The sequence below is a fragment of the Jaculus jaculus genome, chromosome 13 (assembly GCF_020740685.1).
Source record: "Jaculus jaculus isolate mJacJac1 chromosome 13, mJacJac1.mat.Y.cur, whole genome shotgun sequence".
NCBI classification, from domain to species: Eukaryota; Metazoa; Chordata; class Mammalia; order Rodentia; family Dipodidae; genus Jaculus; species Jaculus jaculus.
Genome location: NC_059114.1, coordinates 52,113,043 through 52,140,418, shown reverse-complemented (window position 1 = coordinate 52,140,418; position 27,376 = coordinate 52,113,043). Strand labels below are relative to the sequence as shown.

Below are 27,376 nucleotides of genomic sequence, written 5' to 3'. Positions count from 1 at the left end.
CAAATAGTGTAAGTTGCTTAAAATCTCTTCTTTGTCAACCAAATGTTGACAGTTTCTTTGATGCATTTATTTATTTATTTATTTTTGGTTTTTTTTGAGGTAGTTTTTCACTGTAGTCCAGGCTGACCTGGACTTCACTATGTAGTCTCAGGGTGTCCTTGAACTCACAGTGATCCTCTTACCTCTGCCTCCTGAGTGCTGGGATTAAAGGCGTGCACCACCATGCTCGGCTCTTCGCTGCATTTATTCTTGGCTGGTCTCCATGTGATTTCTTTTGGGAAGTGGTTCTCATGTAGAGAAGTCAGAAGTTTCATCTTTCTCCTTTGTCCTGACAGGCCAACTAATCTGCATATTGATTTCCTGGATTTTGAATCTTAGAGAGTGATGAAAGCTGACCGATGAAAGAGAAGGGAGTTTGCATCTTGCACGGTTGAGGCTCCTCCTAGCCTGCAACATGGCTTCCTGCACTGCAACTTTATTTTCCTCCAACTCCTTGTTGAGCTTGGACTTTTAGCCTTGTTCTCAATTATTTCTGCCTAGGAATATCCTCCAACAACTTTTCTTTCCAAAGGAAGTTTGTGTTGCTCGCAAGAAATGCTAGTGGCAGGATTTTTTTTTTTTTTTGATAATGTTGATAATGTATTTTGATTATAATCACCTCTCATTATGGTTTTTTCCCCCTCTCCTTCCCATTGAACTCATCTTTCTTTTTTGTTAGTCCCTCTGTGTGTGTGTGTGTGTGCATGCCAGCCATTGAGATTAATTAGGGTACTGACATGAGTGTGGATGGAGGGTTATTAATTAAAGCACGTGCAACGTAGGGCTATACCACTGAAAAAAATATCTCCCCTTCCCCAGCACCAATAACTGCTAATAGCTCCTCACAAAGGGACAGAGCCCTCATGCCCTCACTGCCATTCAGGATGGCATGTGCATGTATTGTGTAGGTAACCATAACCTGTGTCAACTCATAAAGTCAGTGGCCATGTCCTGTGCAGAAGTGAGTGTTCCACTGCACGCCTCCTCATCCTTTCTTGGAAAATTGGGACATTAACTAAGTCATTGGGTTTATGGATTAAGTGTCTTTAACAGCCTAGTAGCTATGTGGGGAGAGAGGCCATAGTAGCATGAGGGTTAGTGTCTACATAAGATTCAACTTTGTGCTAGTCCTTGCCCTTCAAAGTAAGGGCTGTTACTAGCATGTATCAGAATCTTTTCCATTTATGACTTAGGGCTCCATCCTGATTTTCAGTACAGGCAGCTTGAATCAGTAGTTAAAGTATTTTACATTACCCCTTCCCATCAGAAGTACTACCAATTTTATGGCATGCAGATGCCCCCCATTGTTTATGTGAATACAAATTTTTGTCTATTTTTCTTTGCTATTGGCCATTTTACTTACGTTGAATAATAAAATTATCAGTATTAGACACTTTTTTAAAAAAAATTATTTATTTATTTGAGAGAGACAGACACAGAGAGAAAGACAGATAGAGGGAGAGAGAGAATGGGCGCGCCAGGGCTTCCAGCCTCTGCAAATGAACTCCAGACACGTGCGCCCCCTTGTGCATCTGGCTAACGTGGGACCTGGGGAACCGAGCCTCTAACCGGGGTCCTTAGGCTTCACAGGCAAGCGCTTAACTGCTAAGCCATCTCTCCAGCCCAGTATTAGACACTTTTGATGTGTAAGATGGAGAGTATATCAATCCATTAGGTGAGATAGAGGATGTTAAGACTGGGTGTGTATAAAGTTAATTGAAATCTAATGCCTATATCCATCAACCTAAACTCCTTTTGGGAGCTGTTTTCTTGGCATTGAGAAACAAAAGCATGGTAATGGTACAATTTTGCTTGAAGAAAGAAAATGTCTTAAGACTATATAGTAAGCTGTTGAGTTTTGTTTTTACTCAAGATTTGCTAAAATTCTCTTAAAGCTATAAATACACTTTTATTCATTTATTACATTTAATTGTGGAATTAGAGAAATAGTGTTTATCACTTGAACAAAACATCATTAGTGCTTGTTGCCTAAATATAGGCTTCATCTATACATCATGTGGAAACATAATGGATCATTAGATTTCTTCCTCTTATTTAAAATTCTTAGCCAGTATGAAGTACCAATAATGAAAGAAGTTTTCAATCCAGCTGCCATGTTTATGTATGGGCTGCTTTTCCCTCTTTGAAGATGAGCTATGGATTAAATGTCTGTACTTAAGCTTGCAAGCTAGCTGCTGTAGAGCGGAACATGCAGATTCCAGCAGAGTTCTATCCAGGCTTTCATTGTCCCCGAAGAATGCCAATTGATGGCAGTAACCTAATAGAAACATAGCTCCTGTTATCCCATAATCTATTCTAGCAGTGACTTGTTGGCTCCGACCCCGAACACACACTGGTGGCCAGAGGATTCAGCTTTATAAGCCTTTAGATATAAAAATCTAGTTAACTAAAGAGAGATCCATACAAATATCATCAAGCTTTAGATTGTTTCTTGTAATTCAGCTTAATTTTATCAATTACAGTTATGATACTCTCTTGAAATACATATCTAGTGGATGTTAAAGATACTGTATTCCATTAAATAATCAACTTCTTTTGGTCTAAGCTTGTCTTATTTACTTTTTAGGCATCATATGTGGATGCTTTTGGTGACCTCAGTAAAATAATATATAATGTTTATTGTACATTGAAAGGTGAACACTTCTGCAGGGTGGAACAGTGACTGAGGTTTGATTCAGTCATACTTTAGCATTTAGCACTGCATGTTACATGGTTATTGGTCTTCTCTGGGCTCACTCTGAGCTGTTGAACCAGCTATCATGTTACCTCTTGCTTATGCTATCTAGTCAAGTATTTAGTGCAAAACTCCACTGAGGGGTTGGAAACTGTATCCCTTTGTTCACCCATGTCTTGACAGCCTCTCTGTGTCTGCATTTTTGTGTAAAGTACTGCTTCTCATACCTGCTGCACCATCGATGGTTAGTGTACACTGGGATGTTCTCTCCCCATTGCTGGGTTTTACTTTTTTTTTCATTTTGATTAAAATGTGCAAAATCTGTTCATCCATTTTGTTGTTTTTTCGAGTAGGATTTTACTCTAACCCTGGCTGACCTAAAATAGTCTCAAGCTAACCTTGAATTCATAGCAAGCCTTGTGCCTCTGCCTCTTGAGTGCTGGGATTAAAGGTGTATGCCACTGTTCCTGGAATTTTTTAAAAAACTTTTTTGTTTATTTGTTTATGTATGTATATATGTATGTATTTATTTATTTATTTTTTGAGGTAGGGTCTTACTGTAGCCCAGGCTGACCTGGAATTCACTCTGTAATCTCAGGTTTAACTCAAACTCACAGTGATTCTCCTGCCGCAGCTCTTGAATACTGGGATTAAAGGTGTGTGCCACCACAACTAGTGATCCAATCTGTAAGTTATTCTTTTACAGTTTCTCTGGGTTTGTCTTGGAATGAACCTATTCTTGCTTATTGAAATCAGAGGAATATCTGATGCAACTTTTTAAATAGTAAGAATTCAAGCTGGTGATTTGTGTTTTTCATGAACAAAATGGACCATCAGTACTCTTATATTGGTATTTATTACACATTCTCTACAGGTCAGATTTTACAGTAGTTAAACAGTGATTGCTGTAAAATACACAGAGCAATGTGAAGTTAGTGTGTCTCGTGAATTTCAAAGTCAATTGCAGATTTGGATTGAGTTCAGAGCTGAAAGATTACTTAGCATTTCATCATCAGGATCAAAGCAAAGCACCAGGTCTACAGTAACCAATTCTCTGGTTTCCTCTTCTGTTCACTTTATTTGCCTGTAGGCTGGTATCCCTTCATTTTTCATGCTTGTCTACTCTAGCAGTTGTCTTCTGGGAACAGAATACCTGACCAAAAGCAGTTTTTGAAGAAAAAGGTTTATTTCAGGCTTAACACTTTTTTCTGTGGTGGACAAAGCATGGCAACTTGCTCATATCTTTATTCACCAGCAGAGTGAGGGCAACAGAGATGAATGAGCTCTGAACATCCACTGGCTGCAGTCTAGTAACACACCTCCTTCACCAACACACCACCTCTCAAAGAAAGGATCCACCAGCTAGGGCCTACATAAGAGGCTTAGTCTCAAACACTTGATGCTGTGGGTGACATTTTTACATTCCAACCACCAAATCCACTCTGTTGTTTTAAGTGCCCAGCATTTGGGCTGCTTCCAGATGTAAGGCTTGAACCCTTGACTTCTTTTGCCCTGGATAATGGTCCTGTTAAGAAACAAAATTTACTGAGTGTGTACTGTGTGCTGGATTTGTTAAAGCATTCAGTTATTTAGGTAGTCCTCTCGCTTCCCTTTAGGTAAGTAAGGTCCTTTATTTTTTTGGCTTTGTGAGGCAAGGTCTCATTCTAGCTCAAGCTGACCTGGAATTCATTTCGTAGTTTCAGGGTGGCCTTGAACTCGAACTCATGGCAATCCTCCTACCTTTGCCTCCTGAGTGCTGGGATTAAAGGTGTGCACCACCACACCTGGCAGTAAGGTCTTTTTTTATTCTCACTCTGCTGATGAAGACCTGAAGCAGAAGAGTTAAAAAACTTGTCTAACACCACCTAGATAATAAGAATGGGGATGGGAACAGTCGTTGTTGCCCCAGAATCAGTATCCTTGCCTCTTAACCTGCCTTTAGCCCTGCATCCAGTCAGGCTGAAAGTTATCTTTTTCCTCTGTAGTACCCTATACCTAGACCCTGCATTCCCATCCCCATCGCTCATCTCTGTGCTGCTATGCAGACTGCCAGATGATCTTCCTGTTTCCAGCTCTGCTCTTCTTGGGTTCCTTCTGCTTCACCCACACAGGTTTGCAGTTTTGACATTCCAGTCTGACCGTGTTACGTCTCTGCTTAAAGGTGCTTCAGTGACAGAGTGCTTACGTGTCAGAGGTACAGACCCATCTGCCTGGCACAGACTGCTTTTTTCTCTTGGGCTTCTCCCCAGGTATCTGCTTTTTTCTCTGATCACATCCTGCTTTCCACCCTGCTCGGAGGCATACTAAGGGAAGTCCCTTTCAGAGTGGCATGGCTCTAGACTCTTAGGCAAACTGAGCACTCTGCTGTCCTCATACACATCCTGGTTCTGCTAATTGTGATTTGCCTCTGTTCCATTTGAGATTTCATTTTTCTTTCATGCATAGAATAATTTTACTCCTATATATTTTCCTATAGTCAGATAAAATATTATCTCATCCCAGAAGCCTTCCTTCATTTATTGTACCATTCATTCAGTAAACACGTACTGTGCTAAACTCCAAGAGGACAAGTAAGAAAGACTGACCTGGTCCTGGGCCTCAAGGAAGGACAGAAAAAGCAGTTTAACATAGTATTGCAAGAAAGCACTTTCTTCTGTGACTTGGAGTTTGGAAGCAAGTGACGTTTAAGGTGAAACGTGAAGACTACAACTAGCCCATCAAAAAGGGGGTGTTGGGCTAGGGAAGGAGTTACAGGCTCTCAGCAGAGAGCTGTGATTATGTGCTAGGAATTAGCAAGAGCCTGGCATGATCAAATACCTAAGAACAATTATTTAGTCTTCAGTCTCAGGGCAAAGGGTGTGTGCAAAGGGAGAGACAAAGAAAAACTGTACCACAAACTGTCTTAGACCTAGAACAGATATCCATCCATCCATCCATCCATCTATCTCGTAACAACAAAGGTTGCCATGAACATATAACAGCTGGAGCGTCATAGATTGCTGATGGGTATGCAAAGGAGGCGACTTCCAGAGTTTTCAAAGCTTGAACCCAACACTTAGTGACTAAGGAACTATACTCCTAAGAATTTTCCCAAGAGAAATAAAAACATGTTGACAAAAGTGACTTTAAAAGACATTGTTGTAGCAGACTGGAAAAAGTTCAAATGTTCATCAACAAGATAGATAATGGATTTTTTAAAAAAGCAGTGGAATACTGTTAAGCAGTAAAATGATGAAATACAAAGTAATATGGATGAATTTAACAAACATACTAAATAAAAGAAGCCAGAAAGAAGAGAGTGAATATTTCATGAAGCTTGAGGATAGACCAAATTATTTTTCGTATCTATTGTGATAGAATGCCAGAATTGTTATCAATGAAAGATGAAAGTATCTAATCATGCCTCTCTCCTTTACGCACAGGAGGTAGCTGACCAGTCACTTAGAGTACATATTGGCATATGTATATGAAACAAATTATAGCAAAAGAGGCACAATGGGCTAGGTTTTAAGATTCCTTTGGAATTTTTATTGTGGTAAATGTGCATAATGTAAGATTTGCCATTTTAAAAATGGAGGTGTACCCTTAAGTGCCAGTAAAACATTCATATTGTTGTCCAACCTTTACCTGTACCCATTTCCCGTCTTTTATTCTATCCGCAGCTGAAACTTTGTTCGTAGGAAATGATTTCCATTTCTTTCCACCTCAACCCCTTATAGCCATGGATCTAATTCCCCAGTTTCATTATGCTACATACCTTATCTACATAGAACCATGCAATATATTTTTGTGTATTGTAGCAGACAGTTTCAGGTTCACTGAGATGAACTTCCAGACCAGGCACACTTTTGGAGGAATGGATTTTTATTGAAGATCACAGATCCAGGGGAAGTTCCATAAATGGCAGAAGAAGCTGGCCTGCCTTCACAGGACCAAGCAGAGAGAGAGAGAAGCACAAGCCAAAAGCCAAAAGCCACACAGCACACTTTAGGAGCTCCAGCTAGGCACACTTTGCATGTCTTTAGATTGTAATCTGAACCCACCACCACACCTTAAGATCCACCTAGTGACACTGCCTCCAGCCAGGTGCCTGCAGATGTAAACTACAAACAAAAAACTTAATATATTTGGGGCCATCTATTCAAACCACCACATGCATGTTGCCTTGTTTCACTTAGGGTTATGTCTTCGAGGTTCACATGTTGTCACAGTTTCTTTCCTTTTTAAAGCTGTATAATATCTAATTGCAAGTGTCACCTTTTGTCTAACCATTAGTCTTGATGGACATTTAGGTTGCCTTCATCTTTTAGCTATTGTGAATGCTGCTTTTACATGGGTATAAAGATATCTGCTTGAGTCTGTCCTATTAATTCTTTTGTAGTAGGTAATTTTCGTAGGTTTAGTTTTTTGAGGAACCAATAATTCTGTTTGCTACAGTGGCTCTCCCAGTTATCATTCCCATGAGCAATGCTTAGGTTTCCTTGTCTGTATCCTCAGCATTTGTTTGCTATTTGTCTGTTTTGTGGAACTGTACCAGGCTGTAGAACATACCTCACAGAACCTTTTCATTAAATCAGTTTTATGAATGAGACTTCTCAGTTATCCCCTATTGATGACATGTAGGTTTATTTCTTACCTCTTACTAATATAATACATGATGTAGCTTTTTGTTTTGGTTTTTAAAGGTAGAGTCTCTGGAATTCACTGTGGAGTCTCAGAGTGGCCTCAAACTCACAGCAATTCTCCTACCTCTGCCTCCGAGTGCTGGGATTAAAGGCGTGCACCACCACGCCTGGCATGATGTAGCTTTTATCTTTGTGTTTTTACTTTTTATGTTAAAATATTTTCTGACTTTCTTGAGTGAGCCTGGATAAGAGTATACATGTAATCTGTAATTCAACAGTTATTGCTAGTAGCATGTGAGAATATCTGTTTGTACACATCTGTGGCCTCACAGTAAGTTGATCTTTAATCTAATAGGTGAAAAGTGCCATGACATTGAAGTTTTGGCTTGTATTTTCTTAGTAGATTGAGGTGAAATTTCTTCTTTCCTTTTAGGATCAAGTTACTTTTGAAAGATCTGTTACATAGTCTTTGTTTTTATAATGTAATATTTTACATTTCTTTTTACAAACCTTTTCTTATGTTTTTATACTAGTAAGAACTTTTTTGCTGCTGTTGTTTTGAGGCAGGGTCTCATTCTAACCCAGTCTGACTTAAAACTCACTGTTGCCTCAGGCTGATGTAAAAGTCTTGCTGATCCTCCTTCCGTCTCAGCCTTTCATGAGCACTGGGATCAAAGGTTACCTGGCCGAATGAACAAAACATATGATTCCTGCTTCTCTGGAGCTTACAGTCTTAGCTGTATAAACACACAGATGTGTCACCTTTGGTTATAAATACTGTGAAAGAATGATTACATATTCTATGAAAGAGGTCAGCTGAAGTGAGGTTTGAGGTGGGATATGGTGGGCAGTAATAGATTCATAAAAGCCAGGTAGACCAATGTTGAAGGAAAGTGCTTCAGGCAGTAAAATGTGGACAACAGGCTGAGAGGAGGGGCAACTCTGGAATGAAGTGAGGAAGGAATGATGAAGAGATGATTCATCTGTTCTCATCCACTAAACCTTTGAAGACAGGCATCAACAACAGAAAAACTGCAAGGACCCACAGTTATTACAAGATGGGTTTAAAAACAAATCTTATTTTTGCACTTGCACTAGATACCACAAAAGGACTATGCATCAGTGCATCTGATTAGCAAATGTCTTCAGGGCATAAATTGATTCTGTGGGAGACTTTCTTTTTTGACTTTTCCATTTAACTAATTTTTAATTTAAGAGTGAAATCCTATATGCTGTCTTGTATTATTTCATATTTCCCCAAATGTATGGTTACAGATTCATCTCATTTTCTCATATGAAATTAATTTGTGATTCTTTGAAGCTTGCTAAATGATGCATTGTTTGCTACTAAGTTGTCTGTAGCTATTTCCCCATCAGGGAAAGAAGCTCTTTGAGTGCATCCTTCTGTGTGTGACCAAATTCCAAATGTTTGATTATTCTGTGTAGAGGAAGAAGTGACACTCAATGAAAATGATTTACAGTTCTTGAGCTTTACAGTAAATTCTGTGTCTTAAGCAAAATGAGCAGTGACAGATATGCTCTGATTAATTTGGATCAATTATTTTCTTGAGCCTCTTACGCCAAATTCCCCAGCATTGAAATAGAAACATGGTGGTATGATACATTTCTTTCAAGTCAGCTCACCATTGTAAAAAGTGAAACATGAGCATTGTTAATGTTGAAGGTTAGTGCCTAGTTTTGGGGTTTCTTGATTTACTAGATGCAAGTTATTTTTTTTTTCCTTCTCTCTCACTTTCCCTGTGTCTTTTCACTTTGAATTGTGGATTTCTTATGTATGAAGTAGCATCATGAAATGTACATGTAAAAAGTTTGCTAAAATTATAGAACATTTTGGTAGAAGCTGAGGAGTTATTTCATAGGGAGTGGGGCATACAACATTTGATAATTTTCCTATACCTGTCACCGAAAGTTTAGTTGATTCTCATTGAGTACTAAGTACTTGGAAGTACTAGAATTTGCTTATGTATTATTTTTTTTTTCTGTAGATTCAGGTATTTCCCATTACTTAAAATTTTTTAAATTTTTTGGCTTATTTTTATTTATTTATTTGAGAGCAACAGACAGAAAGAGGCAGATAGAGATAGAGAATGGGCACAACACGGCCTCTAGCCACTGCAAAAGAACTCCAGATGTGTGTGCCCCCTTGCGCATCTGGCTAACATGGGTCCTGGGGAATCGAGCCTCGAACCAGTGTCCTTGGGCTTCACAAGCAAGCGCTTAACTGCTAAGCCATCTCTCCAGCCCCCCGATTACTTACTTTTTCAAATCAAATTACTTATGTCTCAAAGAGTATAGTTATAATCTCTCTTAATTTGATTTTTATCTTATTGTGAGCAATAGTAATTTTAAATTTTATGTAGGCTCACATATACCTTTTCTGTTATGCTTATAAATATCTAAAATATTTCTTGATATGCTTCTGTGAGTTTTCATTTTAAGTTCTTATAGTTGTTATTAAATAATGCTCAGCATGTTAAGTAATTAGATTAACAGCTTTCTTTGTTTCTTGTACTGTTTTTCTTTTAGTTAACAATACTTCTTAAGTGCTTAACATTTGTCTTCTGAAATATAGGGCAAATTTGTGTGCTTATGAAGTTTCTGTGCTTACATTTGTTGAGGATGAATGGATACATGACAAGTTTTTTTTTTTTTCTTTTGGTTTTTCAAGGTAGAGTCTTACTCTGGCCCAGGTTGACCTGGTATTCACTATGTAGTCTCAGGCTGGTCTTGAACTCATGGCGATCCTCCTACCTCTGCCTCCTAAGGGCTGGGATTAAAGGCGTGCACCACCTTGTCTGGCCATGATGTATTTTTATCTAGCACAGTAAATATTTTATATCATACCAAACCTTTCTGCCTTCCTGTGAGAAGCTTTGTTTATAATCTGTTTATTTATTTACCTATTTATTATTTGCTTTTTATTAACTTAATCCTTCTTATGGAGGTTCGTGAGATCACATAGGCAAAACAGGTGGTACAAGTATAGTAGTTGCTCGGGTTTATCTCAGGCTTATTGTTTTCATCATGGTGAAGAAAGCAGGCAGCGGGGATCAAGTCTCCACATAAGCAGGAAAGAAATCATCTGGGGGAGCCAGCTTTCAACACCTGGTAGGGTTGTGTTAACCATCCCAAGATTCACCCCTAGCAACCCACCTCCTCCAGCAAGACTCCACCAGCTGGGCATGATGGAGGAAGCTTAATTACAAACACTTACGCGTCTGTGGCCTCGTATTCAGAGTTAGTATTATTTTCTTCCACTTAGTATTTTGTTCTGATTAGAGAAACTCTGCTAAGAAGAACTAAAACTGGTGTTCTGACCTGCTGTTGTTGCTTCACTTGTGCCTGACTCTGACCTCTGCATGTAGTTTTTCTTAAAAGCTCGTAGAAGCACACTATTTTAAATGTTTCAATTATTATTTTTATTTTTGAGAGAGGGGAGAGAGCGAGAGAATGGGTGCACCAGGACCTTCAGCCTGCTGCAAACGAACACCAGACACATGCCCCCCTTGTGCACATGTGCGGCGTTGTGGACTAGCATCGCTCTGCATCTGGCTATGTGGGACCTGGAGGTTTGAACATGAGTTCTGAGGCTTTGCAGGCAAGCGCCTGAACCACTAAGCCACCTCTCCAGCCTGGAACATACTATTTTTAGAAAACATTCCTTTGCTTCCAAGCCATAATGTCCTGGCTTTTTCTTATAAACTTGTTTTCAGTCACTCCCAGAAAATGCATAACTGAAAAAGAATACAGTCCTATGGAAATCTACTCTTTCCTCATCAATCTGATGCTTCTATTAATATCAATATTTAAAAACTCTTTATTTCTTAACTTTTTAGTTTAAGTCGCTCTGCCTTTAAAATGGTTACTTTTTATTACTTTGGACAACTGAAAGAGCAGATTTCATACTACTGTCTTTCTAAAATGTTTTAGATTAATTTTGTCTTTATTTCTTACATTTTTCATTTCCTTGTATATTTCTACCTGATCTTTGACCCAGTTGTAAGATTACACTATTCATTTTATTTAGTCCTTTGAGGTTAACTTTTATGTAGGGTGAAGAGTCTTTCCTACTCCAACATTGTATTACAGTCAGTTCCTTGTGGGAACCCATTGTGATTGAGTCGTGCAGAATACATTTCTATTCATAACTGCAAAGTGGCTTCTTGCCCCACTGTAGTAGACAGCTGGATTTGGAATCCCATGTTCTATTTGCTGAAGTCCTAGTTCCAGTCCTTTCCTGTTTCCTGCAGATACCTTTTCATGAAATGTCTTTCTCTTCCTCCACATAGCTTACCACTGTTGTTTACTGTATTTCACCCTTCTGTTTCCAGTTTGCACTATCTGTTAACTTCATATAACACAGACAACTTTATAAATAGTAATATGAAGCTGAGGGTCTCACTCATTCATTACTCAAAGCATGCTTCTTGGTGCCAGATATGTAAATGTGAACAAAACATATTCTAGTTTCTGTTGTCTTGTACTTTGTGTTCTAAAGGTGGGTAGGAGGAAGTGAGAGAGAGGAAACCTAGGCATAAATAGGTAATTTTGGATCATGACAGTAGCTATAATGTAGTAGAGTGAAGGGAATCAGTGGGGGTGCTGCTTTAGTTAGCTTGGAGTATGGCTACTTCTCTGCATGTCATGTTGGATTGAGACATGAAGGCAACTGAAACTAGGCAGGTTGGGACAAAAGAATAAAGTATGAAAATGAAAATTCTGGCAAACAGACTAAGTGTGCACTTAAAGGAACCATTATGTATGGTCAAGAACTGTTATACCATCAAAGTGGCATTTCAAAGCATCGTGAGGAAGGGGAAGGGATGAGTTTCTCACAAGCGGAGCTGGGAAAACTACCTGCCTGCATATAGTGTATGATTCTTTCTGTAGTTAAATGTTCCCTGGAGAGTATTTGTGTGCATGGGGCAGTACTTACTTAGCAAAATAAAAAATATGTAGATTTAATAAAGAAAAAACTTCAGTTATTTCTCATCACTTGTTTCTAGTTCTCTTAGTCTCTAATTCCTGCTCTCTATTCAAGCTCAACTAACAATTTTTATGTAATTTATACCTGAAATTTTCTAAATGCTTTTATTAGGACAAAATAATGAGCATGACAGTATTTCTACATGTGATGGTCAGGGATTAAATTGCAGACTGCCTTTACATCTCAGGTTGCCAAGCAGTAGTTGAAAGGCATAAGGTTCAAGGTAGCATGGCCATTAGAGTGTAGCTAGGTCAGAAAGATACACACACACGCACACACACACACACACACACACACACACACGCACACGCACGAATCAAAAGACAATTGACAACAAGAGTGAATAGGATACAGTAGCCTTGGATTTAGTTGTGTTTTGAAATAGAATTTATAGACATTTCCAGATTTTTTTTTAATAAGTTCTTGATTTATACTTGCTACTTTTGGAAATGTCACGCCACTGTCCAAACTGCTATGTTATACAGAATGACAGGTCTCTGACACAGTAGTATATTTGCTTAAATTCTTGACTTTATATTTTTAGACACAATTTTTGGTCGTTCATGATTTTAAAAAAAAATTATTTGTTTGAGAACGACAGACAGAGAGAGAGAGAATGGGGCATCGGGGCCTCCAGCCACTACAGACGAACTCCAGATGCATGCACCACCTTGTGCATCTGGCTTACGTGGGTCCTGGGGAAGAGAGCCTTGAACTGAGCTTAACCACTTCGCCATCTTGCCAGCCCCGTTCATGATTTTTAATTATTATTTTTAGAGAGAGTGATTTTAAAAAATTCAGAACACTATGTTCATAATAGGATTTTTCTGTGGCTAAGCATCTTGTTACCTTGTGTGGTATTATGGCACAAGTATACCCAGTAAGTAGATAATGATGATGTTAGAGATCTGTCAATAATGGAACATAAGCTTTATAGCTTACGTTTTAACTAAGTGTGAAACAAAGTGCTTTAAGTAGTGTTATTACCGAGCAGTATCCTTGATTAATGTATCAGTGTCATAGGACAGACGTAAATATTGCTTTCTGAGACAGGCATAGTGAAACAAACAGCATTCTTAAAATGCTAAACCTTCAGTAAGTACTTAACCTGTGCCCTGAGTAAAGGCCTTTGTTTATACTTAGTAAGACATTCAGTGCTGAGTAAACCTTGGGAACAAATCTTACTAGCTCCTGTCATCAGAAGTCTTTGTGTTGTACCCTGGTGCAAAAAGTGAGATACATGTCTTTGCCTACAATAAGAAGGGTCACCTGAGACACTTTTACCACGGGACCCTGGAGTGGCCCAGTCACTGGTTTAAAACAAATGAACAAAAAAACAAAAAATACTTTTTATTTTATTTTTTTAATTTTTTATTTATTTAAAAAACATCTCTTTTAAACAAAAAAACTACATGTTAAATGCTGGCTATATTTGAAGGCTATTCTTAGTTTCTTCTCTGAAAATTTTCATATTCATTAATATAACCTCTTATTGTCTCCCTAGTTTACTACAGAATGGTCAACTTGAAATTGTGACAGGCGGCTGGGTTATGCCTGATGAAGCTACTGCACATTATTTTGCCATAATTGACCAATTTATAGAAGGACATCAGTGGCTGGAAAAAAACCTAGGTATGTATTTCTATTTTGTCCTTTCATTTGAGCTATTTTGGGTAGTTACATGTAGGGGATATGAGATGAGGTTCTATTTGATTTCTTTTCAAATAATTAATTTTCCTAGTACTAATAAGTAATGTACCCTTTGTTAATTTGTGTTTATTAGGTTGTAGACTCAATTAAATAAGGTACATAATAGTTTTCTTTAGGGGTGTTCACCTTGTTTACGTCTCTCTCTATGTATGTGTGCGTTCTTGTGGTAGTGAAGGCATGCAGTGCAGTCTCACGTGCTGCTCCTTGCCTTCCACCGTGTTTGATGCAGGGCCTTTTGATGTTTCGTGCTGCGTGCAAACTTCTGAGAATTCTCCCATCTCCACTTCCTGTCCTGCTTGCTACACGAGTGCTGGGAACAGACACGTGCTATTGCGTCCCACTTACATGGGTTCTGGGGATCCCGACTCAGCTCCTCACACTTGCATAGCAAGCACTTTTGTCCATTGAGCCATCTCCCTAGCCCTTGCTTATTTTATCTATAAACTTTTTTATTTCATTAATGTAGAAATTTTGTTTCAATTTTGTGCTTGCTAAGATAAAAGGCACAAACCTATTCTCTTAGGCCACCCCCTCCTCCTGTGTCCCAGTGAGAATCGCAGGACGAGAGGATACGGTGGTTTCAGGTCAGGTTGGGTGACCAGATGACCCATATTGAGCTACTGTTTCTTTGGGCTCACCTTTGCTTTTCCATATGGTGTAGAAAGGGTCTCTACGCAGTAGAGACCGTCATTCCTTCACCGTTCCCCCACAACCTGCAGGAGAAACAGTGTTCTTTAATGTTTTATCTGATTGGCCTAACCTGGGCCAGGTGCTTATTTCTGAGGCATAGGAGCTGAAGTCAGGGAGGCTTAGTTGTTTTGTGATGATCTTGACGAGAAGGCTCGTGGAATGTAGGTCATCCACATTTGGACTGTGTGAAGAGATCCTCCATGGAATAACACTGAATGAAGGAAGAATTCTACCAAAGGAAGTGAGGAAGATGATGATGGACCAAGAATCAGATATCTAACAGCAGCTCATCAAAACTTAACTGAAATCCGTTTGAAATATAATATTTTGAAATACTTGTTTTAGTTTTTTTCTTTTTTCATACATTGTTGTTGTTCTTAATTATGATTAGAATCTTGGAAACTAAATGAAGTATCATGCCTGTGCAGGTGCCATACCATAATTGGTCTGAGACTCTTATCCTTGAAGGCCTTACCTGTAAGGTCACCCTTAGCTGTCACTGGGGGCTTGGATTTCTTAATGAGGGTTTCTCTGTTACTAAACATTGACGTGTGTGCACACTTACTTCTCCTTGAAAACCTGGAGTTTTAATATGAATGTATTTATGTGTGGCTATTTCCCTTTAGAAACCCTGGACACTTGAGTCGGTCCCCTTTCCATACTGGACAACATTTCACACATGCTGCTACAGTTGGTGCTAGAAGAAGCATTAAGCTCACTTAATGTTCCCTCAGCTAGTCTCTGCTCCACATCATTTTCCCATTTGCTGGTTTTGTTATACATCCTTTCATGTTTAAAAACTTACAGCTATGAAATAGCAATATGTATGGATTTAGAGTACACACTCCACTGGATCTAGTTACTTCTGCTCAGAAATGTTTTTAATATCCTTTTTTATTTATTTATTTGAGAAAGAAAGGTAGACAGAAAGAAAGAGAATGAATGTGCCAGGGCCTGTGTCCATACAAATGAGCTCCAGATGCACGCACCACCTTGTGTGTCTAGCTTTATGTGGGAACTGGGGAAATCAAACTCAGGTCCTTGGGCATTGCTGGCAAGTACCTTAACCATTGAGCCATCTCTCCAGCCCTAGACTGTGTTTATCTTACAGTTTTACTGAAAACTTTATATATGATAAACTCACTCATTTAATATTGTTTAGTATGTTCACATAGATGCATACTTTTCACCAGAATCTATTTTTGGAAACTTTATACATGCACAAAGGAAACCTCTTATTCATTAGTAGTCACTCTTATTGCCGTGTGTGGTGGCACATGCCTTTAATCCCAGCATTTGGGAGGCAGAGGTAGGAGGATTGCAGTGAGTTCAAGGCCAGCCTGAGACTATGTAGTGAATTCCAGGTCAGCTCGGGCTAGAGTGATACCCTACCTCAAAAAAACAAAAAAAGAACTAGTCACCTTTATTGTCCCTATCTTCCCTGCCTCTGTCTTAGCTGATCACTGATCTGCTTTTGAACTTAAACCTCTGTGTAAGAGTGGTTAGAGATTTCCCCATGGATATCAAAATGCAAGTCACTTTAGTGAATGACATAGCATTTTTCCATATACTTCATTTTATTTTCCATATACTATATTTTAATAGCAAATAAAATGTACTTGTTACATAAATAAATTTTAGGGAATAATGATAAGAAAACTACACATTTGGTGCAGATGAAATGATTTCCTTGACTAGTGCAGAGCTATCAGTTGGATTCACAGATACGGCACCCATGGATATGTAGAGTGGACTGTCTGGATTGGACTAGTTTGGATATTTTATATAAAGGAAGCTTTATCAGACTTGGCATGCTTTTCCCCCCAGTTCCCTTGTGTTACAGTCTGTAGATCTTCCTTTGAACAGCACAACACTTTCTGACTGTGTACACTGCACGTGTTTATCCTTTCTTCAGCCTGTAGACTTTTGAGTGACTGTGATTCACACTGCTCTGTGCATTTGTAAAAGTTTTGGTGAAGACATGTTTGCATTTCTTTTGAATATAAACCCCAAACTGTTTCCAAAGTGGCTGCATCCTTTTGTCTTTTCTCCGGCAACAGTAAGGATTCTGCTTTCTCCTTACCTTTCCCACATTAGCTATTGCCTGTGTTTTATTGTAACCATCCTAGTGTGTGTGAAATGTTATCTCACTATGGTTTGGATTTGTATTTTCCTAAAGGCTATTATAGTTAAATCTTGTCACATGTACATTAGCTGCTTAATGGAGCATATTTGTTGAAATGTTTATTAAAATCTCTTGCTCATTTCTAGAAGGTTTTTTTTTTATTGTTGGCTTATAATAGTTCTTTATAAAGCTGCACATGATGGCTCATACCTCTAATCTCAGCACTTGGAGGTTGAAGCAGGAGTATCATGAGTTTGAGGCCAGGCTGAGCTACACAGTCTTGGTTGCAGTGGGACTCTGCTCACAAAAATAAAAATACATGTATCCTGGATAAAAATCTTATCACAGAATTATTTGCAAATATTTTTCTTCACACTCTGGCTGTGTTTTATTTTCATGCAGTTTTTCTGTTAAAATTCTATTTTGAGTGATTTTTACTGTATTGCTCAGGCTCAGGGAACTCCTAAGCTAAAGTAGTTGTCCACCTTAGGCTTCTGAGTAGTTTGGAATATAGGATGTCCATAAGGTTTGATTTTCTTTCTATTATTTTTATGGTTTTAGCTTTTATATTAAAGCCTATGATCATTTTTTACTTAATTTTTCTGTGTAGTGTTAGCATTCCATCGTCACTCCCTTGCATGCTTATAGTCAGTTGTCCCAACACCTCTGTTGAAAAGATATCTCTTCTTGTATTGTCCTGGTACTCTTGTCAACAGTCAGTTGACTTGTATGAGTTTATTTTGCACTTCCAGTCGTTTCCATTGACTTATCTATGCCAGTATTACACTGTCTTCAGTACCATAGCTTTGTAGTACATCTTAAGGTTGGTAAACATGATTTTTCTGACTTTGTTCTTTTTTAAAGCTTGTTTGGCACCTTTAAGGTCTCTTGATTTTTTTTTTCCCCCCATGTGAATTTTATGATCACTTCATCTGTTTTTTTTTTTTTTTTTTCAAAAATAACAGGAGTAATTTTGGTACCAATGTGTAGAATGTGTTGATCAAACTGGGTAAATACTAGCATCTTAATGTCAGGTTTTGATAGGTGAATATAAGATGCCCTTTTATTTTTGTAGATCTGTAACTTTTCTCAACAGTAGTTCTATAACTTTGTGGAAGTTGTACACTTTGTCAAATTTAATCCTAACTTTAAAAAATTTCTTTTGTTATTGTAAGTGGGACTATTTTCTTGAATTCATACAAGCATATTCTTGGGTAGAGTATATAAAATTTTTGTGTATTGATTTCTGTGCAGTAATCTTATATCCTGTCACTACCATAAGGTTTTTGCAATTGATCCTTGGGATGCCAATAACTTAATTCCTTTTTATTGCTGGGTATTGTTTCATTGTTTATTCATTTTTCTGTGTTGCTTCCAGTTGTTAGCTATCATGAGTTACATTTCCATAAACTTTCATGCACAAGTCTTTCTGGTTTTAGTAGATATTCATTGCCATATTTATATATTAGAAATAGAATTTCTTGGTGTAAGATATATATTTAACTTTATAGAAATGTGGAGGTTTGTCAGGATGGTTTTACTATTTTATATTCTTCTAGCAATGAACTAGAATTCTGCTTAGCATTCTTGCCTACACTGGCAATGTTAGTATTTTTAAATTTAATTTTTTAAAAAAAGTTATTTGTACATGGGAGAGAGAATATGCACATGCATTGTGGCCACTTGCCCCTGCAAATGAACTCCAGGTGCCTGCACTCTTTTATGCATGTGGCTTTGCATGGGTATTGGGGAATCCATGCCTCGGGATTTGTAAGCAAGCACCATTAACTGCTGAGCCATCTCCCAGCCTATCTTTTTAAAAATTATTTTTATATATTTGAGACAAAAAGGAAGGTAGGCAGAGAGAGAGAGAGAGAGAGATAGAGAGAGAGATAGATATGATAGACAGACAGACAGACAGACAGACAAAGAATGGGTGTGCCAGGGCCTCCAGCCACTGGCGTTCAAATGAACACCAGATACATCCCACCTTGTGCACCTGGCTTATGTGGCTCCTGGGGAATCAAATCTGGGTCCTTTGGCTTTGCAGGCAAGTGCCTTAACTACTATGTTAATTCTCTAGCCCATCTTTTTTTGCTTTTTAATGAACATTTTTGTAGGGATAGAGTGGTGTTCATTGTTTCAACTTATATATCTTTTTCTTATTTTGAAATGTTTTTTGCCCATTTTTATTTATTTATTTGAGAGTGACAGAGAGAGAGAAAGAGACAAATATATATATAGAGAGAATGGGTGTGCCAGGGCTTCCATCCACTGCAAACGGACTCCAGATGTGTGCACCCCCTTGTGCATCTGGCTAATGTGGGTCCTGGGGAACCGAGCCTCGAATTGGGATCCTTAGGCTTCACAGGCAGCACTTAATCACTAAGCCATCTCTCCAGCCCTTTTTCTTATTTTTAAATCACTTATATCATGTAATTTAAATTTTTTATTTATTGACAGGATGTGTATGTAGTATATTTTGATCATAATTCCTATCTATTAATTTTTCTTGACTACTCTCCCCCTACATCTTTCTTAACTAATGATAACTACTTTTTCTTTTGATTATTGGCTAATGATTTGTCTTATTTTGAATTTTTTTGTTTCTTTACCCTTTTCTTAAATATTTTAATTTTGCTGGGCGTGGTGGCGCACTCCTTTAATCCCAGCACTCGGGAGGCAGAGATAGGAGGATTGCCATGAGTTCAAGGCCACCCTGAGATGACAGAGTTAATTCCAGGTCAGCCTGGACCAGAGTGAGACCCTACCTTGAAAAACCAAAAATAGTAAAAAATTAAAAAAAATTTTTTTTAATATTTTAATTTTATTTATTCATTTGAGTGATGGAGAGAGAAAGGGGTAGATAGAAAGCAAGAGGGAATGGATGTATCAGGGCCTCGTTTTTGGTATCTTCGGAATATGAGCTCTTAGTCACATGTATGACTATTTTTTCCTGTGTGGTTATTTATATATAATATATACTTTTTTATACTGTTCTATTTCACTATTTATACTCTTCTAGCAATGAACTAGAATTTGCTTAATATTCTTACCAACATTTGTAATATCAGGTTTTAAAAATGTAACGTAAAAATGTTTATTTTTATTTATATATAGGGTAGAAAGCATATATAGGTAGGGCTGTGTGTGTGTGTGCGCGTGCGCACACACACATGTATTTATTTGAGAGAGACAGGCAGGAAGAGTAAGTAAGGGTGAGTGTGCCAGGGCCTTGTGCTGCTGCAGACGAACTCCAGATACATGCGTCACTTTTGAGTCTCACTTTACATGGGAGTTGGTGGGGGGTTAAACCTGGACCAACAGGCTTTGCATGTAAGTGCCTTTAACCACTGATCCATCTCCCTGCCATTATTTGTTTATAGGAATACCTTCCTTCTCTTAACTATTTAATAGCAGTATTGAAATTTTTTTGTGGGAATGTGTCAATATATAAATCTAACAAGTTTACTCTTCTGTTACTATTATCATAATTTCTTACTGTTATTATGAATATTTAATATCTTCAAAAGTGAAAATTATCTTTTCATACATTTAGTATTTAGACCATGTATCTTAGCTGTTCAGATCTGCTGTAAGTCATGTGGTAATGGTGCTATTTGCCTTTCTTATTTCAGATACTTAAAGGAAAATGCTTAGCTCTACTAAATATCATATTTTCTATTATTTTATGGTAGGTATTTTTTATAGTGTTGAGAAAATTGATTTTAGTAATTTTCAATTGTAATACATACTGACTACATCTAGATTTCTTTCAGACATCTATTACCATTATGTGAGTTTTCTAATTCCTTCTATGAATGTTATAGCTGTTTGCTCAATTAAAAAGTCATTGACTTCTAAGAGAAACCCCTTTTGGCTTGGTGCTATGGAGTTCAATCTGTTCTTTGTGTTTTGTTTATGACTTTTATATCTGTTTTCATAAGTGAGATTAGATTTCTTTTTTAATGTGCCACATTTATATGAATTATTTATTGGTTTTTGATATTTAACATAATAACTAAACAGCACTGTAGCCTTTTGATTCTGGGGAGTTTACAGACATTTGTAAATTTGCTGCAACAGTCCTATGTGTATACATCCTTTTAATGAAGGTAAACTTTTTTAATGATGCTAAAGATTTTTCCATAATTATTGATACAATTTAACTTATACATAAAAATTTGAATTTAAGTTACTTATACAGAGAACCCAGCTACATCAACATTTTAGTTATTTAGGATAAAATGATAATTGTATATAAAAATACTTGTTTCAAACAATATTTTCTTGTGAATAACTGTTATTGAATATATGAAACTTTTAGCAGGAAGAAGTAATGTTTTTGCATACTCATACTTAAAACTTAACCTATTTGTGATATGCCATTATAATAGTCTAAACTTCATTATTTTTTTAATAAAATTTTGTATTTTTCTTATAATTCTCCTAAATTTGCCCCTTGTCCTCTGTTGCAGCCAGGTTTGCATTGCTGGTAGAAATCGCCCAACCAAGAGCAACTTGTGGGGAAAAAACTTTATTTTAGCTTACAGACTTGAAGAGCAGCTCCACAATGGCAGGTGAAAATGATGGCATGAGCAGAGGGTGGACATCACTCCTTGGCCAACATCAGGTGGAAAATAGCAACAGGAGAGTGTGCCAAACACTGGCAAGGGGATGCTGGCTTTAATACCATAAGTCCCCCCCCCCCCCCAACAATACACTGCCTCCAGGAGGCATTAATTCCTGAATCTCCATCAGTTGGCAACCTAGCATTCAGAACACATAAGTTTATGGGAGACACCTGAATCAAACCACCACATTCTGCCCTTGATCCCCCTCTATAAACTGGTAACCATCCATGATTTAAAATGCAAAGCATTCAGTCCAACTTTAAAAATTTCCATATTTTTATCAATCCTAATGATGTTCCCCCAAATCCAAAGTCTTTTTAACTGAGACATAATACCAAAAAAAAATCCCCCCAAATCCCATAATGGTGCAGAATAAACATTCACACTGCAAAAGATGGCACTGGATATAGCAAAGAAAGATTCAACCAATACAAGATTTAAACAGGGCAAACATCAAACTCTGTAGCTCCAAGTCCAACAAGCTCTAGTCAATGTCAAATCTCCAAGTCCAACAATTCTAACCAGCAACAAGTCTCTGGAATTCCAATTCCACTCCTCCAGCTAGGCTGCTCACAGTCTGGGAAAACTTCAAAACTTCATCAGGTTCAGCAGCTTTCCTTAGCAGCCATTTCATCTCTGCAGGTCTCCACTGCAACCCACGGCTCATCCTCACAGCTCCATTGGGTCTCCAAGCAGGCAATCCAGCAAACCTGTTTCACACTGCCCGTGGCTGTTTCCAAAACACAAAACCATGTTGCAAATTCAATGACCCTCTGTTTCCTGCATTTCTTATACTCCACAATGCTAGGTGGGGTGCCAGTTTGTTAACACAGGGCGAATAAAGCTTACATTGAAGAATAGGACACTCCTTGAGCATTCATGCCCGTTCAAAAAACTGCATTTTGGCTGGGCATGGTGGCACACGTCTTTAATCCCAGCATTTGGTAGGCAAAGGTAGAATGATCACCATGAGTGTGCTGCACCCTGAGACTACAGAGTGAATTCCAGGTAAACCTAAGGTAGAGGGAAAACCCTACCTTGAAAAACCCAAACAGACAAACAAAAAAACCCCTGCATTCTTTTTGTTGCCACAGTGCAGGTCAGATGGTCCAATCTCAGTGGTTGTAATCTCTCATACAGCTGCGGCTGAACAGACAGCAGTTTTGGCCTAAGGATTTCTTTCTGTGCCATATCCGTCTGCACACACCAGTCCTTTTCTACTCAAAGCAACCTTGCACAACTTATCAGGGCGTGGCCATAACAGCAAGCCTCTCACACAAACTGCTTCTAGCCCAATCCACCCAAGCAAAGCTTTTTCTCACCTTCATAAGCCAAACCTTACGACATTCAGGTCTTTCAACTCTGACCAGAATAGTCCATCAAACTGTACTTACAGCACTGCAAGGTGTGTTTTAGGCCAACATTTCAAATCTTTCCACATGCCTCTTGAAGATCAGCTCCAAAAGGCCAAAGCCACACAGTCAGGTGTCTAGCAGCAATCCCACTCCTCAGTACCAACATTACTGTTGCAGTCAGGCTTACCTTGCTGGTAGAAGTCAACCAACCAAGAGCAGCTTGTGTGAAAAAGAGGTTTATTTTGGCTTACAGACTTGAAGGGCGGCTCCATGATAGAAGGGGAAAATGATGGCATGAGCAGAGGGTAGACATCATCCCCCGGCCACATCAGGTAGACAGTAGCAACAGGAGAGTGTGCCAAACATTGGCAATGGAATGTTACCCTCTCAGGCTTCTCTTTTGCAGCTAGTTGCTGTTCTGTGGTTGTAATTTTGATGTGTAAAAAAGGTCATCAGTGATTCTGTAGTCAGTACATTGATGGATATTAAGCTTGCATTTCTGTAGCATTTGATATATATTTTTATTTTGTGTATAATCTTACTTTGTCCCTGTTATTTAGCATAACATGCTCTTTTAATTTTATAATATAATTTTGATATAATTTAAAACTTCGAGTTGTATGACATTATTTTGAAGGATTTCCCAATGGCCTGATCATAGGTTCATTCCTCCCCCCCCCCCCCCCCGAATCCGTTGAGAATTTGAGGCACCTTTTCCCTAATCTTTAAATGTAAAACAGTAAAAGTGAGGACACTTTCATATGGAATTAGAATACTGTGGTGGTTTGATTCAGGTGTCCCCCATAAATGTAGGTGTTCTGAAGTAAAGCCTGGAGGCAGTGTATTGTTAGGGCTGAACATATGGGCATTATAGCCAGCTTCCTCTTGCCAGTGTTTGGCACACTCTTCTGTTGCTGTTGTCCACCTGATGTTGGCCAGAAGATGATGTCCACCCTCTGCTCATGCCATTGTTTTCCCCTGCCATCATGGAGATTCTCCTCTAGTCCGTAAGCCAAAATAAACCTTTCTCTTTAAAAAGAAAATTTTTTCCCCACAAGCTGCTCTTGGTTAGGTGTTTTCTGCCAGCAATGCAAACCTGACTGCAACTAATAGAGTTATCAACCAGGAATATTAACACTCATAAAAACAGACTATCTAAGATAGTTCCTAGGCTACATTCAAATCTCATCACTTACCTCAACACTTTGAGAAGGCCTGTTTTCAATGTCTTCCACAGTGAGGACCAAGTCCCAATTATGTGTAACATTTAGTTGTGTTGTCTCTTTAGCTCCCTTTATTAATTTTTTTAAAAAACTTATTTGTAATCAGAGAAAAAAAAAATGAGAGATGTGGGGGATGGGCACACTGCATGTGGGTACTGTGGAATTGAATCCAGACCATCAGGCCTTGCCTGCAAGTACTTTTAACAGCCGAGCCATCTCCAACCCCTCGTTTCATTTAATCTGGAAAAATTCTCCAGCTTTTCTTTGTGATTCTTGACCTTCGAGCCTAAGCCAGTTTTCTCTGAAGTCTGCTGTACTCGTGATTTCATGCATATTGCTGACGTATCCCTCCTGTCTGTGTGGCCAGGCTGCCGCCGCACTAGTGTTCAGTTCCCCTCGGTGAGTCAGGCCAGCAGCCACATTTTAACTTAATGTATAAAGGCGTGTCTGCTGTAGTTTTGTTGTGTTGTCAATATCTTTTCTTCTGTGGTAGTTTGAATGCATATCCCCCTATAGACCCAGATGTTTTATTAAATCTTTCAGCCTCTGTGCTAGAACAGGTGTCACTGGGGGTAGCTCTGAATTCCAGGCCAAAGGTTTGTGCAGCAGTCTGAGTTGTGCCTGCGTTCCTGGTGCTTGCTATGGGCCCTGCTGTTTGTTGCCCTTTGGGCTTGCTTGTGGTGCTGGCTGTTTAGTGGTGTCTCCCTGTGCCTGCATCTGTGCAAGGGAGCTCGCTGCTTCTGCCATTGTAGAACTTCCCTTGGATCTGAAATCTTCAAATAAATCCCTTCCCCCCCATAAATTATATCTGTTTGGAGGTTCATCCCAGCAATGTGGAGCTGACTACACCTTCCTAATTTATGTTTCATAGGTGATACATCAAGGTTAGTAGCTATCCTATTTCTGAGTAATAATACATGTTTTAGTTTTGGGATCAATTGATTTTTTTCCACTTCTATTATTCCTTCTATAATTGTTAGTTGGTGTTATACTAAATTGAAGAAGAGCTTGTCTTTTTATTTCCTATTGTATTATTCAGGGCTCATGGTGTGTAATATTCACTGGGTTCCATATTATTTATTTTGCCACAGATTTGGCTGACAGGTGCACATTTGATCTGTTTACTGAATTATTTTAATATGTTCCTCCGGTTACTTGAATTATTCTTAACTTTATAACTCAACATGTTAATATCTTCTACTGTTCTGGCCTTAGCTCTGGGATGAGCCATTTCTTTCAGGTTATTTTTAATAAATATTGATGTTTAGAGGTTAAGATCTGAGAGTTAAAATATGTTTATTGGTACTAAGATGTCACCTGCCAGTGACTAAGCTGGGAAGTGTGCTGTGTGTGTTTGGTGTGTGTGTGTACATATGTACATATGCAAATCTATAAATTTACAGAGCTCTAAACATGTTATGCCTATGCAGATATGTAAAGCTTTATAGATAGATACACACATATATTTTATATCTGTGTATTAAAATGTTATCTCTTATTCTAGCTCAGTTTCATATAATTTTTCCGCTTACTGTATGTAATTTGTATATGTAATTTGTATATGTAATTTGTAGTTGGTTTTGCTGTTGTAGGAAACCTGGCTGTCTTGTCCTCATTGCTTAATCTCAGAACAGATGGAAAAGGTAGTTTTAGCATTGTGAAATCCACGGCACTACCCTCAAAATATTGCTAAAAAGCATTCCATATTTCTGTATGATTTTTAGAAGTATATTACATATCTGAAATGAATAAATCTTATATATTTAGTTCTTTGATTTTAACATACTTTGATTGAGTGCTTTTATTGTTATTTAGGTGTGGGTATGTGGTGTGCATACATGGTGTGCAGATGTGTTGTATCGTGTACCTGTCTTGATGAATTTTGACTGTATTGTGGGTCCTGACTTTCCCTTCTCAGTTTGTTTTGTTGTCTTCGTATCTCTATTTTAGTCTTTAGTATTATTCAGCAGAGTAAACCTAGGTCCTCTCGTAAGCTTACATATGTAGTAGAAAAGCTAAATAGGAGTTTGATTGACAAAAATGTACACAATAATATTAGTCATACTAAGTTTTTAGGTTGTAAGTCTAAGTCTTACTTGGTACTGCTGAACCACTGAAAGCTATGATTTGTATAATGCTATTTGAATATTCTTAGCCCATTAACTCTAACCTGTGCATTGATTTTTTTTGTCACATTTATTCTCTATGAAACACATATCTTTAGTCAGTGGCTGTCACGATTGATATGAGCCAGGTCTGACATGTTCCATTGACCCACTTCTAGGCTGAGCACTAACACTAGCCTTAAAATGTCTTAGTGAAACAGTTAATTTGGTTAGTTCTTCCACTATACATTAAGATAATTTGGGTTTTTTTTCTTGGAAGTAAAAGACATACTGAGGCTAGTGAAGATGGCATAATGAATAAAGTGCTTGACACCAAGTCTGAATACCTGAGTTCAGCTCTCAGACCTCATGTAGAAAGCTGAAGGCCATGGCAAGCTTCTGCTCTGTCACATGTTGATGGTGTGAGGGGAGAGAAGACAGAATTTCCTTGAAGCTCTGGGAGCATAACAGAAGGAACAACAACAGTAGACTCAAGAGAAACTCTGCCTTAAATGAGATGGGCTAAGCACGACAGACCCAAGAGTTGTTCTTTGACCTCCACATGCATCATGGCACATATGCCTATACTCATGCACTTATACATACAAATAATTAAAAATATGGTTTGTTTACTAGAGAGAGAGAGAAACAGGCAGAGAGAGATAGGGAGAATATGGATGTTCCAGGGCCTCTAGCCAGGACAAACAAACGCCAGACACATGTATCCCTTTGTGCATTTGGCTTTACCATGGGCATTGGAGAATCCAACCTGGGTCCTTTGGCTTTGCTGGAAAGTACCTTACCCACTAAGCCATCTCTCCAGCCCCAAATAAATAATTTTTTAAAAAAAATTTAAAGGGCAGACTGAGAAATCCTTAGTGTTGAGATTTGGTAGTATAAGTTGAAATAACAAAACTGGGAGTTCCTCAGTTATCCAACCCCACAGAAAACATGGTTGTGAGATTACTAAAGGACATGGACCCCATCGTGATTGGCAGTGGTTTTGTCATATCTGTGAGGGGGTGGAGTGTCTCCAACTCCAGCTAGTTAACTTCATTAGCTCCCTTGCCTTGGTGGACTTGCAGAAGCAGCCTCTTCTGTCAGGGCTGCTGGCAAAGGGTCTTGCAGAATATGTCCTTTATCTTCTAGCCCAGGGAACCTTGGAGC

At 38.4% G+C, this 27,376-nt stretch overlaps 1 protein-coding gene across 2 annotated transcripts in view; it reads left to right on the top strand.

Moving 5' to 3' along the window:
* The window catches only part of Man2a1 (mannosidase alpha class 2A member 1), a 186,840-nt gene that overhangs the window by 47,230 nt on the left and 112,234 nt on the right, over positions 1–27,376 (top strand). For both annotated transcript variants that reach the window (XM_045132451.1, XM_045132452.1), the window contains exon 5: positions 13,872–13,999. In XM_045132451.1, the coding sequence (XP_044988386.1) occupies positions 13,872–13,999 (128 nt within the window). The remainder of the gene's footprint in view (positions 1–13,871; positions 14,000–27,376) is intronic.